Consider the following 15,736-nt stretch of genomic DNA (forward strand, 5'->3'; position numbering starts at 1 on the left):
GACTGTGTGGTGGTGAGCAGCTACAACATTTAATATTTACCTACAGACTGTGTGGTAGTGAGCAGCTACAACATTTAACCTACAGACTGTGTGGTGGTGAGCAGCTACAACATTTAATATTTACCTACAGACTGTGTGGTGGTGAGCAGCTACAACATTTAATATTTACCTACAGACTGTGTGGTGGTGAGCAGCTACAACATTTAATATTTTAACCCATTCTGACCCGAGATCAGATTCTAAAAATGTCTATTACATCCTGACAGTTTCATTATTAACCCATTCTGACCTGAGATCAGATTCTAAAAGTGTCTTCGATTTTTCAAAAATAGCAGACCTACAAGCTCGTATCGCACCACTCGGTGGCGCGATATGAGCTTGTAGATCTGCTATTTTTCAATAGCTAAAGCATAACATGATGCCAACACCAAAATGGGTGCCCGGTCAGAATGGGTTAATATTTACCTACAGACTGTGTGGTAGTGAGCAGCTACAACATTTAATATTTTTGGCAATTATAGAGACTCCACAAGTTAGCTGTGGAATAAGCAGTATAATGTACCATGAACATGATATGAGAACATGAACAGACCCCAGGCAGGGAACGTGACTGTTGCTTAGCATTTGTTTTACCAGGATCCTAAATAAACAAAACCTAAACAACACATGGGAATGAGTGGGATTAATTAATTGAAAGAAAGTAAACACAAAGAAGGAGAGCATGAATGAAAGATTTTAATGAAAGGTTGAACACATGAAAGACACCAGGTGTAACTCACGGTGACAGACTCTCCAGCCTTCAGGGTGAATTTGGGAGGAAACTTGTAGACGATGGGACTGTCGGCACCGATCTGTCTCTTCACCTGCCAGTGACCCAGAAGCTGGTCCTGCATCAGGTAAATGAGACACAGAACAGATGTGACAAAGCGTTACGAACTGACTGGAAACACAAATACTGCAAGACAAAACCCTGCCCAGCAACTAACAAACCCTACAACACATTAGCAACCCTTACCTCGTCAGCTTTGTTGCTGAGTCGGACATACTTTCCCTCCAGATCCACTTCATCCACGGTGACGCGACCGCTGGCCGAGGCCTGCTGTGCGATGCGGGCCCTGGTGACGGTGGCGGCGGCCACCAGGCTGGAGGTCTCGCTGCCGTTGTCGTTGAGGCGGCGCTTCTTGGCGCTGGCGCTGCCAGAGGAGTTGCGGCTGCTGGAGGCAGCGGTGGCGCTGGTGAGGATACGGCTGCTGAGGCTGCGGCCTGAGGCAGAGGTGCGGCTGACGGTGACTCTGGTGGTGGCGGGAGGGCTGGGGGACAGACGCAGTCTGCAGGGAGACATGGAAGGGATTGAGAAAATATGTATATATACATGGTTTGTACTGGACTGATGGTACAGCCTTGCGGACGCCGTCAACATGACATCACATCAAATGCTTAGGTGGCGTTTGGTTTGTGTGTGTGTGTGTGTGTGTGTGGGGGGGGGGGGGGGTGGTTTCATTGATAGTAGAGGATTGTTTCTGTTCACTTTGGTCCCTGATGCAAATGAACTAATAAAATAAATTACAGATACAAATGAAAGCAGTAGCAGTGGTCTAAAGCCCTAACCACACCAAAGGGTCAAGATGGTTTTAGCGTTGTCCCTGTGGTGTGATGTCTTGTTGCACGTTGACCCTAGTGATTCAACTCATGGAATTCAATGGCCCAAACCACACCAAAGGGTCGAGACGGTTTTAGCGTTAACTCCTTGCAACCGTTTGGATCCAAGGAGTTGCATGGTGACCCTTTGGTGTGGTTAGGGCTTAAGAGTCAATAACAGGAGCTAAATAATTTCTAGAAAACCACAAAAAGTAAAATGATTGTACCACCGTCTCCACACTTAAACATGCATACAAGCAGCCGGCATATATAGTGCGGCTTCACCTCAGAACACTGCATTGTGATTTGTGTGGCTTCATTCACAAACTGCACACATAGTAACTTACTATTTACAGCTAAAGATTAGACAGGGAGGCTGCCGGTATTAGATCCTGCTTGTTTTTCTATGCGATTTGATTAGATTAGATTTGATTAGGTAAGACTATACATTTCAATGCAATGCGCAATGTTGCTCAGCAGCACTGTTGTGCATATTATGCCAATAAATCACAGTGAAACTTGTTTTCATGTGGTTGATTACAGAGACACTGCCATCAATTGTACAACTGCGTACCTGTGTACGGGATCTCACCTACACTGCTGTTTCTCTGTGTATTTCCCCCTGACTGATTCACATACCTCTCCTCCTCTCCCTCCAGCAGTTTCCTGTAGGCACTGATCTCCATGTCCAGGGCCAGCTTGATGTCCAGCAGCTCCTGGTACTCATCCAGCTGCTGCTGCATCCTGGCGCGCATGTCGGCCATCTCCCTCTCCTTGTCTTCCAGCCGACGGCGTGTCATGTCGCGCTCCCTTGCCAGAGCCTCCTCCAGTTCCCTCACCTTGGCCTCCCGTGCTGACAGCTAACGGGGAGAACAGAAAACGCACACACATGTACATACTCAAAAGGCATTCACTATCTGATGAGGGGTTTCGTGCAGGTCTTTGTGTGCGTGTGTGTGTGTGTGTGTGTGTGTGTGTGTGCATGCATGTACCTCTTTCTGGAGCAGAGTGAGCTGAGAGGACATGCCCTCCAGGCGGACACGGGTCTGCTGCAGCTCTTCGTGGGCTGCACCCACCAGGTGGCTGTTCCTGTCTGCAGAGTGACGGGCATTCTCCAGCTGACAGACGGACAGAAGGACAGCGTTTTACTATGGAGACTCACCAGTGCAACCTAAAGATAGTGTCATTTCACTCTCTCTATCTATATGGTCCTTGGTGTGAGGAAGTTGGAAATGTCCTTCTGTTCATCATGACTGAAGGGAAGAGATTTTAATGGGACTTCAGGATCAAGGATGTGTCTTTAATTTTGTTTTTCAATATATGGTAGCTTAGATCAGTGGTTCCCAAACTGGGGTCCAGGGACCCCTAGGGGTCCTTGAGGGAGTCCCCAGCTAAATGATAGTTACAGGAACCAAATGGACACTTATGGGTCTGAAACGCAGAGCCGTAACAATCTTCTCTTATGGGGGTCCTTGGCATATGTTTTCAAACAGGGGGTCCGCAGGCTAATGAGTATCATTTTGGGGCTCCTTGACATGAAAGTTTGGGAGCCGCTGACTTAGATTTAGTTAACCGTGTAGGCTTCTTTTACCTCTCCAAGCCTCAATGTGGACTCCAGGTGGACTCTGTGGTGCAGTGGTTACCTTGGAGTTGAATGTCCTCTCGATCTCTTCCTTGTAGATGCTGATTTGCTCCTCGTGCTGGGTTCTCAGGTCAATCAGGGCATCGGATAACTTGCTCTCGTAATCCATCTGTCGCCCGCTGTCGATCTCCACGACGCGAGACTCGTGCCTGCGCTTGGATTCACGCAGTTCCTGCAGACACATGGGGACAGAAGCATTACATAATGGCCATACAGTATGTGCCCGTTTCTTTCTTTTTTTTTCTCTCTCTCTCTCTCTGTAAACTGAAACTCTTGAAATGAAAAACGCATTTGTGAAGAAGACTTTCCAAAGTTTCCATACAGGAGAAATGGAAAATAAGCTGTCTGGAAACACGATCAATATGTTGTGGGAAAGGATGCAAAGAGAGAAGGGTAATAAACAGAGGAGATAGGCTGAAGAGTGGGACCTCAATGGAGATGCTCTTCTGGAACTCCAGTTCCTCCTTTATGGTCTGCAGTCGGTTCTCAGCATCCACCCTCCTCAACATCTCATCCTGGAGCTGCTTCTTCACGTCACCATGGCTGCCTTCCAACTGGGGAGAGGAGATGGGGGAGAGAGGGAGAGAAGATGGGAGAGAGAGAAAGAAGAGATATGAGGGAGAGAGAGGATGGGGGGGAGGGGGGGGTTCATTTTAAGCATCCAAACAAATATTTATCACCCTTAACACACTAAATTAACGACGCCTCTGGGTCTTGTTTGCTCTGACTGCAGCATTTAGATTAATTCAATTCTGAGGAAAACATTTATTTGAAAAGGGGAAAAAGACAGAATAATGTGTAGTTCCACACTTTGAGCAGTAGGTGGGGCAAGGCTACAATCATAACCATCGCAGTCACATGGCAGGATTCGTTGAGAATAAACAGCAGAGGCTGCAACTAGTCTGCTACTATAACATTTACTCTCATTAAGCACATCCGCTCAAACAAAGCACAGCAAATACTAGCAATTGTACAATAATTATTTTCAACTGTGCATGTGACATCTCACCTCCATCATACATATTAACACCATTACCAAGCATCGTACCATCATGCATATGCAGATACAGACTTATCTGAGATACTTTAATCTTTTCTGTGCAAATGAACAGTGTTTTGTGTACTTTAACACTGAAATGTATGTAAATCTAGGCGTCGTACCTTAGCTAACTGAGCCTTGAGTTCCTTGAGCTCAGCCTCCAGAAGGCGTTTCTCCCCAAGGGCAGTGCTTAGAGAAGCATCTTTGGAATTGAGTAGGGCCTCCAGGTCCCTCAGCCTGGCCAGAGCTGCGTCGAGGTCAGACTCCTTCTTGGTGTTCCTGAAGACATACATCAACACATAATGAATGACCAGGTCATTGGGGTCAGTGTATTCTACTCACAGATGTGGTTGTTGATGTATACATATTGCCCCGTCACTAAAATGTTCCAGGGTATAAACCCTACAACAGTCACAGCAGACCACTCTACTAACTGTTAAACAATTAGTATCAGTGGTGTCTCCAGGAATGACATTTTAGGGAGGCAAAATGTGTCGTGTCGGGGGTCCGCGTGGAGGTTTGCGCGCTCATATGCAAGTAATCCAAGTATAATCAATGTATGCATTTTTGAGGGGTGATAGCCAGCCCCCCCCCCATTTTGAGTAACACAGACATTGAAGACGAAGGTGAGGATGCATATTCTGATTGGCCGGAATGATATGAGATATGATGATTGTATGATGATGTACGATGATAAGATCGCCCCTCACTTCACAGTTCACACGGGTGTGAATTTTATCAAATTAGTGACTCATTTCAACATTGCGATTACAACAGCAAAATCATGTTCAAACTGTGTAGTGATGTCTAAAACATGAGGACGGGGGTTGTACTTGAAATGATCTATAACGGAATAGTTCAGAACTGAAGTTAAATCTCTCTCAAATGCTCAAGACACACAGACTATTTAGGCGAGAGGTTGTCAGTCTACTATCTGGTTTAACATGATGCGTAAATATTTTGTCACAATTGACTCTTGTTGTTTGCTTTAACAGGGAAGTGGTAATGACACTTGTCGGGCTGTACTAACTTCTTTTGAGTTCGTCCCACTAATAGTTCTCGGGTTGGTGGTGTTTCTTTTTCCTCCATATTTTTTTTCCTCAGTCGGTGTTTTTCAAAGGGAGTTGCCTCTATTGTAAATACGACTCTGATTAGTATGCTGCTCCTACAATATGAGCCACTGCCAAATAATGTCCTTCATCAGAGTGTAGTCAACTTACTGTAGCTAAGCTATATTTTTCATTTATTTCAAATGGGCTTCAGTAAGTTTGTCATTAGCTTTGTTAGACGAAATCTCCTTTCAAAGTGGGGGCCGCCAGGCGGGGCAATTGTAAAAGAGAACGCAACAATGTATGATGTAACAAATCTCTACGTGCGTGTCTGTAGGTCACAGTACAGTATCTCGAGAACCGTCAATCAGATCGACTTCAAACCTGGTGTGTGTGTTGCGAGAACGCGCGTGAGTTTGAAGATGGTCGGATAGGCGGTTGTCCAGATTCTAGAACCACCAACTTGACCGATATGCCCATATATAGGCATATATAGAGATCCAGAACAGCACGACTGGTATGTCCATATATGGGCATGCACATAATCATATATGGGCATATACTGATAACATCAGGGATTAACTGTCCGACCGTCTGACTTCAACCGTGGTGTGCGTGTCTCAGAGGACCCAAGAGAGAGCAGTGACCAGCATGAAGTCTGTTCAGTTGGATAAGCGGTTGTTCAGAACAGCTGACCCCTACTGATTTTGGTGACCCAAAGACCTTTCCTGTACCCTCAGGCTCAAATGTGACCCTCGGGCTCAAATGTGACCTTTGCACACAGATCTTAATCTCAATCTATTAAGACAAATTCCAGAATGAACCATATTGATTCTGGTGTCCCCGAGTCATTTCCTCATGTGCCACCTTTTGGCCAGCACAGCCCTAGCTGGGGCTGCTAGCAGGGCTTTAAGACTTGGGGCCCAATTAAGTTGGTCAAATAATATTACATATAATATTACAGTTTTAAGAGGTGGAGGCGTGGCCAATGTCATATTGCAATTATAGGCACCGTAAGAAGCGCTTTCGACACCCGTGGCGTGCGCAAAACGGGCCTTGAATTAGTCATGGGAGTGTTTAAGGCGTACCCAATCAACATGTCCGTACTATTCTCTTTAACAGTCAGCTGATCTCACCATAGACATGACATGACTTTGTCACATTTGGGTTAATTATTTAAAAAAAACAGATCCACAAGCTGTCACAGCCATGATGTTCATAGCTTGTAGGCCTATGTCTCTATTTTGTTAAGTAACTTGCAGTGTTAATTGGAAAGTCATTACAGCGGCACAGCCATATTATGCTTTTTGCATTTAAGAGGTGGTCAGACCCAGGTGGAATCAATATGCGCTGAGTGTTTTTAGGTCAAGGGGCCTAATAGCAGAATGCGCAAAGCTAATAAAATTTACATATGGACACTCCCCCAATGCTAAAATATTCAGGAACGTGGTATGCCATATGTGTGTGCGTTCAACACGGCTTCCATAATACGAAAGGGCGCAGAGCGAGGCCAAATTCTGTATTACCGCATGGGTTTAGTAATATTATTTGACCTACTTAATTGGGCCCTTAGAGGCTTTTGATAATGTTCTGTTGCAGATTTTGTTTTTATATTATATATTATATTATACTCTTCATAAAATGGAACAGCACACAAAAACAACCATTGTACAGACCAACAACTGTGCAGTACAGTTGTTGTCAAGTCAGCTGAACCAACTGTTCCTGGCTACAATACAGAATCTGTGCCCACAAAAAGCTCTCTCTCTTTCTGTTCCTCTCCTGGGAATCTGTGGTGAATTAAGCACATTCGTGTTTGTTGTGCATGTGCCTGAACTTGTGTGTTCAGACTCCTCTCCAACACAATCTCTCTGCAGGAGGTAATTTGGAGTACAAAACAAAACTTGGATCTGGCTATGGAAAAACAATACCACCAGAGCCGAGAGAAAATGAGGTGAGAGAGGGGGAGGGAGAGGTGGAGGGGGGGCAGAGAGTGTGGTGGCAGTATAGGCGATTCACACATGAGCCAACCAGGAAATTGACTCCCGTTATTCCATTTGGCCCCTGTGGTCCGGTCTTCATTGTGTCTAATGATAGCCATCTGGTAGGAGAAAGAGACTGCTTGCCAACCACTGAAACACACGCACACACCTTAGAACCACTCACATTGTGACACAAACACACACGTTACCACCATGTGACATACACATTAGGGCCCAACCAATGCCAATTCCAATTGGAGAACCTAGGCCACAGATTATCGATATTTTGAACAAATTTGATCCATCCATTTGAAAACAAACAAACAAAAAAAAAACATTTTAACAACCCATCATTCCTATTTTGGGCATGTTTAGGCACATTTTCAAATAGGTTCTAAAATGTTCAAAACAAATAAAATAAATCACACCCATGTGAAGTGAGGGGCGCTCTTATCTTCGTACATCATCATGACGTAAAATATAGCTCTTTGCTCAGACACTGACATAAAATTCGTCAATGGAACTTTAATGTTTGTTTAAGACAAAGTTTGTGGATGGTAATCTGGATGTAGGAGGGGCTAGAATAGCAGATCTGCAAGCTGTTTAATACAAAAGTACAGTACATTACACCATGCTGTAATTTTGCTTCTACAGCAAATGTCTCATCTCTATTCCACCATCACAGAGCCATCTGTGTATGGATGGAACCATTTGTTTCTCTGATTACAAAGGCGGACCCAACCAGGCCAGTGTTTAACTAGACTGAGTGATTTATGAAGCTAGAGGTGAAATCCAACCCCATTAACCCATGCAGTGCTGACCACCCACACACAGCACAGCACAGACATGCACGATCAACTATGACTGCACATGCATACACATGTACGTACTGTAGCTCTCAGAAGCAAATTGAAAATACTCCTCTAAATCCAGTGAATTGACCGCACGCCATGTACTGTATGCATGGCACGATTACATACAGTCAATGCAAACGTGTGATGCGCAGTGTTGAAAACAACATTTGTGTGACATTGACTCACAGGTCTCTATCTGGGACTTACTGACAAGTATTACAATAGTGTCCACTCATAGTGACACTGGCACACAGTGTCCCCACTGTTTGCCAGAGAACAGAACTGTGTTTTTTCCCCCTTTAGCGTTTCTGCTGTAATACGTTGGGACAACGACGAAGTCGCTGTTTCAAAGACTAGGTTTGACATACCCAGTTATAGCAACTTAACAGACATATTATATACTGTTATGTACAGAACACAGCCACACGCACACACACACACGCACACGCACACGCACACGCACACGCACACGCGCACACACACACACACACACACACACACACACACACGCACACACAAATGGCCATCTGGAAGGATTCCGTGAATTCCAGGACTACTTGAACATTATGGGTTTGCGAGCCACAGCAAAGCAGACATACACTTTTTTGCCATCAATCGATAGTAAACATGCCTACACGAGACAGGCTGATTAGTAACCAGGGTAAAATGAAAGATGACAGTTACTGTAAGTGACGTTTTAACAGCCAGCTGAACAACATAACGATGTTTAACGACCACAAGCTGGACGAGGTTCTTTTGGACTAATAAAGCAGGGTATGCGTGTGACATCATCATCAAATCCGGAAGTTATGCGGGAACGTCTACTGAGTGGCAAAAAACTACTTTCTGGCCTTGACAGCCCATGCAATCCAAAGTTGTATTTGATTGCACAACGTTAAACGATATTAAACTGACTTTGTCACTAATTTTGCCCCTCGATTTGCCATTCACTTTATGCATGTGCATACCCTCTGGGCGGTCATAGCTGAATGGGTAGAGACTAGAGAGACCATCTGAGAATCAGAAGGTCCCTAGTTCGACAACCCGGCCAGTCTGTGTCAAAAAGGTAGCTTTAAGCGTCCCTGAGCAAGACACTGAAGCCCTTAACAGCTCCCCACAGAGTGATCATTAGGGATCAAACCATCTGCTAGGTGAATGCAGAAAAGTATTTCCCCCTCGGGATACAGTAGTCCCTTTTTTTACCTGTCTATAATGATTTTTTTCCAGAGGTCGGGAGCCTGCTGTTATTTTGGAACATTTTATAGTCTCTATTAATACTTGTCATTAAGTTAATATGGACTAGGGGGAAAAAAGCTGTAGAGTCCTGTTTGTGCATGTATAAGGATGTGTGATTGTGTGTGAGTGTGCATGCGTGCATGCGAACTGGAAACGCACGTGTGCGCGTGTGCATGCGTGCGTGCATGCATGCGAACTGCAAAGGCACAAATTTGCTTATCATCCTTAATAGTACAGTATTCAAATATTTTTGCTTGTATAATTTTTTTTTGTTTTTTCAATCCATTAGTTTGATTAACTTCTGCGCCTCTAGTTATACTGCTGTGATTTAACTTCTGCGCCTCTAGTAATACTGCTGTGATTTAACTTCTGCGCCTCTAGTAATACTGCTGTGATTTAAAGCTCACATATATTATGATGGATGGGTTTGGAATGTGTTGATCCAACTGTGATTTGGTGATTGTTTGCTTCAGGCATGTCCAGGATCCTGCTACAGGATGTTGCTTTAAAACACTGACATACACAATGGGAGGCCATGGGGAAATGCTCATGTGAATGCATGTGTGCTTGTGAATGCTCGTTCAAGGGGTGCTTTCTGCATGTTTAGGGACGTGTTGGCAGTTGTATGTTCAAGTGTGCGTGAGTCTACCTTGAGTGTGTGTGTGTGTGTGTGTGTGTGTGTGTGTGTGTGTGTGTGTGTGTGTGTGTGTGTTGAGCATCAGCACACACACACACATACACGTGTGGTCTGCGTGTGCATCTGTTGTGTGCACCACACTGCCTTTTTATACAATTCAATAGGAACGGTGCAATTACATCATAGACAGAGTCTTGGCATAAATACCCCTTCAGTTCATGTTTACACACTTACACAGCTTGAAACTCAAACACATGTCATCAACAGATGTGCATGGAATGTCTCTAATGTACACATTTGAATGACTTAAACGCATCACGCTATTAATATTTAAGTATATTATGTAATGAGCGCTGGATAGAAGCCAATTGAAAGCTGAATGGCAAACTGATTTAGGACAGTGGGTCTCAAACAACGTCAGGGACCCCATAATGGAAGATTTGTGTTGTTAAACATTATTAATTTAGCAGGGGACTCCTTGGAACCCCCTCAACTGGACCCCTGGGGATACCTGGAGAACCACCGATTTAAGATCTAGGCTACTGTGCAACAAAGTGGACCAAGCAAACACCAAGCCGTCTCATCTAGAATCCACATAAATACGAGAACACCGACAGTGGACAAAAGTGAAAGAAAGCACAACAAAAAACGGTGGGAAACCATATAATGCTCAGGACAAGGGCTATAGTTGCTACAGTCGTGCTAACAAGACACAAGCGACAAGCATTACAGACACAGCAACAGCTGCCGTCTGAGGAACAGCGCCAAGCTTGAAGCGTGTTGCGATTGAGGAGCTGCTGCTGCTACAGCTACACCAAACCCATTGTTGTGTTTTTCCAGACAGCTGCTTATCTTCTGGTTAGCAAAAATCTAGCAACCAAGTCAATTAATTACATTGTTTCTCACCTACATCCATTTTGTGCTCACCGGAATAAGGGAAATCTGTTGAATATGAAAACAAGGCTGAGTTGATTTCACAAATCAATTTCAAGTTGATTTGTAATGTGCAAACTTTATTCTCTGCAGTGACACAATTAAAATCCAATCAATTCACATAGTTTTTGCTATGACACTATGGCTAAACTATCAAAAGAAAAAATTACAAATCAAAAGAGCAAGTGTGGAAAGAAGAAAGAAAGAAAGAAAGAAAGAAAGAAAGAAAATAAAGAGGGGGAATGTGTCAGCTCAGCTCCAAGTCTGGACGATGAGTCACAGCTATCTTTGTCCATCCTGGTGCAGAGAGATGAAGCCTGTCTCGCAAAGAGAAAGAGAAGCCCACAAACCTCCACGTTTTGCTGTACCGTTGTCATGACAACCAAGGCCTCCAAGTCGGCCGTGCCATTTACATTGTGCACGCGATTGAAAAAGTAGACTTTCCTCAGTGGAAGTTTCCTTCCCCCCCCCCCCCCCCCCCAATGTCTTTCAGAGTCAAAACATGTGGAAAAGCTTCCCCTTTCATAAACTCCTGATGGAAAATCTAGCCTATAATTTCTACAATATGGCAGATGCATTAATCTGAAGGCTCCACAGTCTAAAAGGGGTATATAAACCCTTTGACAATACAAAGGCCCCAATATCTGGTAATTGTGCACGACTGGGACAGACACCAAAGTCTGAATTGAAATTGAAAATAATTGTTTCTTGTTAAGCAGAATTAGAACAGATGCATAAAGAAAGACACCTGTGACAGTTGTAACATATACGTTTAAACAACACTGCAATTTTCATGTGTATCTACCATCACTACTTTATAGCTGGGTCAGGACCAGGAGTAATATATTTGACTGTGTATAGTGTATACACACACATGCTGTATATCTGGTAGACGTGTGTGGGTGGAATTCCATGATGACTCACTGTTCAGACTCCACAGAGAGAACAGGGGATCCCCTGGTTCCTTATGGATTGCCTTAAGGTTCCATTACTAATTACATGCCAGCCTCCAACTGAACACAGAGAGGAAAAAGTGACCATGGTGAAAGATGTTGGGGCTCCTTAAACACAGTGGTCCAGGAAAAGAATTGAGTCTTTATCCAACATCAACAGGCAATGTAATGTATATAATAAATGTGTACACTACAGTATATACTGTGCTGGTGCGCCACTTCAATGGAACAAAGGTCCAAACTAGGCTATGCAACTAGGCTGTGACAAACGCATGTCGATCTCAGTCTATACCCCGGTACAATCACACCCAAATGAATAGGGATCTTAGAAGCATAATTCTTAGGAACGTACTACACAATGTTAATGCAAAAGCAACTTAAGGACACCAACCAAGCTGGTTGTGCAACAACACGCATAAAAAAGGCATAAAACTTTGTAAATGTTCATTTCCTATGTCTCTTCTGGGACAGAAACAACAATAGCTGGGGCTGTTAATCGTCCTTAAGTCACACACACGCACGCACACACATTTAGTCAACAACCGCACAGAGCTGAAAGAGGGAGGAACAGAGAACAGACAGAGGAATAAATCCCTAGTAATCAACAGCAGCAATGCATTCCCTTTCTAAGAGCCACTCATCCATTCTCATTCATGTGATGTCAGAATAGAGTTTTAGCTCTGAAGTGAACCATATGCCAAATATCATGACTGAGAGCTTCAGGTTCTCAATTCATATGAAACAAGAACAGACAGAGAAGTAGACAGGAGGAGAAAGGCTGTGCAACATTTTACTTGAAACTCATTTCAGGCTGCTGCTATGAAACTAAATAAGCAATAAGAGAGAAGAATGAGTTACTTTATTTAAAAAAGGTAGGGCAACAGATAAAGGGTACCATCCTTGCAGTTATCATCTGTGTGCTTTGCAATGATTTCTCAAACGATTTGAATGCATTTGATTAGGTCCACACTACAGAAACGGGAGATAAGCTCCTGCCCTATGGGCCTCATGGCTCAGCAAGGCTACTGACAGCCTTTTGTGGTGGTTCTGGACAACCGTGTATCCGACGGACTCGAGGCCGGGCACTGCGTAGAACGCGTGTGCCAAGTCGATGGGGTGAACGGTACTCGAGTTACGTGGATTACAGACGTACATACATACACACACACGTACAGAGACATGGTGCATTTATAGTAGGACTAGAACAGTGCCCTTTGTGGGGTGATCAGGTGTGATCAATTGGCTAATAAAGGGAGAGGTCACGGATCATTGTGATGTCAGAACATCATTATGATGTCAGAGCAGGCCAGCTGCATATATGGGGATCTAGGGGTGATCAGTGCCCATTGGGGGTGATCAGGTGTGATCAATTGGCTAATAAAGGGCGAGGTCGCGCACATTGTGATGTCAGAACAGGCCAGCTCCATATATGGAAATCTAGGGGTGATCTGGACTTGGGCCCTGTCCGTTGACTGGGCAGAGGCATTTGTGCTGGTTCTGGACAACCAGCAATCCGACAGGCACTGTGGTGCTGTGGAACGCGTGTGTCAAATTTGAAGTCGGTGGGGTGAACGGTTCTCGAGTTAGTCAAAGTCGTACAATTAGTCACACACGTTACCGCATTGAAATTTGTTCTCCGCATTTGACCCATCTCTTGGAGCGGTGAGAGTGTGCCACGGTCGGAAGGCATTGGGTGACAGGTCCCATTTTTACAGTCTTTGGTATGACCCACGACCTCCCATTTTCAGGGCGGACACTCTAACCACAAGGCCACCGTCTACGTGGATTACAGACATACAGAGACGCTGCACATTTACTGATAGATGTTTGACAAACTATTCATTCAAGTCATTCTGGCTTGCCGCTGGCAGTTTGAAATCCTTGTGTGAAATCAATATTGGTGATATTATGATGTCCCCCAAAAAACACTCAAGACAAGTTAGTTTGTTTGTTAAATATGAAACTAGATAAAGTGCCCCTCGGGGCACAGGTCTCCACCAGGGCAGGTCAGGTTGTGGCCTCCTGGTGGCGCTATAATAGGCCAATGTGAAAAGGGTGCCATTTCTTCTTACGCCTTGGATGGCAATTGGATGATTTGAGGCATTTTTTTCCAAAGAATTTAAAATTTCCACCTGTTAATGGCACAGGCCAATGTGAAAAGGGCGGGATATATTCCTCAGCCTAGTAGGAAAGTCTGTGAAAGATTTCATGTAAATTGAACGTTCATGATTTGAGGCTGTTTTGTTCAAAACGGGCCAATCCTGCAAACTTTGAAAGCCAATGTTAAGCCAATTAGTATGGAATATGAAATATCGGACAGATCCGGCTTGAGCACATGACTATAGAGATACTGTGTAACGATTTGCGGGATTTTTGGACAGAATCTGGAGGAGTAATATAAAATAAAATGTTTTTAAAAATTGGCCTCCTGGTGGCGCTATAACAGGCCGTTCAGGAAAATTAGATTAGCTCCGGCACCATTACGCTCCGGCACCATTACGCGCGCACACACACACACACACACACACACACACACACACACACACACACACACACACACACACACACACACACACACACACACACACACACACACACACACACACACACACACACACACACACACACACACACACACACACACACACACACACACACACACACGGGGTGCAAGAAATACTCCATCCCCATGCAGAGTATGTATTATATAAAATTATATACAATTAAATGTATATTTTTTTGCATTTATATAGCGCCTTTATCCAAGGCGCTTTACAGAGATTGTGCATTACATTCACCCATTCATACACCGATGGCAGCGGAAACCATGCAAGGCACCAACTAGCACATCGGGAGCAATTAGGGGTTCAGTGTCTTGCTCAAGAACACTTCGACAGTAACTCTGGGGGAGCCCGGGTTCGAACTAGCAACCTTACGGTTACCATCCAGGCACTCTACCCCTGAGCCACCGCCGCCCCATATATAATATATTTTTTTTTTAAGATATTTTTTTTGCGGCTTACGCCTTTATTGATTTTTTAAGGGATAGAAAGTAGGCTGACAGGAAACGGGAGAGAGATGGGGGGATGACATGGGGTAAAGGCCGTGTCTGGTCCGGGAGTCGAACCCGCGGCACACCGCGACTGGATCACCAGTCCGGTGCCCAGACCGTTACGCTACGGCCTGGGCCCCCATATATAATATTGATGATGTAAAATGTCTCGCTGACTAGACCTGGATTGTGTTGAGCTTTTTTTTTTACGCTACGCACCCCACCTCCCTCATGAGCAGACCTGTCGTTGATCCAGGCGACGTCTGCGTCACCTGCTCCCTGTCTGAAAGGACCTTAAGTCAACATGGAAATGGAAGGTGTTTCATGAACAGATAAGGCTTTATGTTCTTATGTATTTTGTGTGTCTACCTTGAGTGTGTGTGTGTGTGTGTGTGTGTGTGTGTGTGTGTGTGTGTGTGTGTGCGCGCCCCCGTGCGTTGGAGGGGGGGGGGGGAATCATTAAATGATGATTCATCAGTGTGTGAGTCAGAAGCCTGGTGCCTGGTATTTGTACTGTATACATGTGTATCTGCAAGCATAACGGCTAGCTTTCCCTGCTGCTTGATTACATTATCCAAAGGTGATTAGGTGCAGTCAGTGGGAAGAACACAAACAGTTTGACCTCTTCATGGTCTATTCAATGACACTGTAGTGCGGAAAGCTCATTAGCATGCTGTATGTGTATTTTGTGTGTGTGTGTGTGTATGTACATATATATATA

At 44.5% G+C, this 15,736-nt stretch overlaps 1 protein-coding gene across 2 annotated transcripts in view; it reads right to left on the reverse strand.

The window, feature by feature from the left end:
• Window positions 1-15,736, reverse strand: part of lmna (lamin A) — a 37,825-nt gene that overhangs the window by 5,411 nt on the left and 16,678 nt on the right. For both annotated transcript variants that reach the window (XM_083761805.1, XM_083761806.1), the window contains exons 3-9: window positions 4,442-4,598; window positions 3,709-3,834; window positions 3,282-3,452; window positions 2,631-2,756; window positions 2,278-2,498; window positions 1,016-1,328; window positions 780-887 (exon numbers count right to left, since the gene is read on the reverse strand). In XM_083761805.1, coding sequence (XP_083617931.1) covers window positions 780-887; window positions 1,016-1,328; window positions 2,278-2,498; window positions 2,631-2,756; window positions 3,282-3,452; window positions 3,709-3,834; window positions 4,442-4,598 — 1,222 coding nt within the window. The remainder of the gene's footprint in view (window positions 1-779; window positions 888-1,015; window positions 1,329-2,277; window positions 2,499-2,630; window positions 2,757-3,281; window positions 3,453-3,708; window positions 3,835-4,441; window positions 4,599-15,736) is intronic.

The sequence above is a fragment of the Protomyctophum parallelum genome (assembly GCF_964188405.1).
Source record: "Protomyctophum parallelum genome assembly, chromosome: 3".
NCBI classification, from domain to species: domain Eukaryota; kingdom Metazoa; phylum Chordata; class Actinopteri; order Myctophiformes; family Myctophidae; genus Protomyctophum; species Protomyctophum parallelum.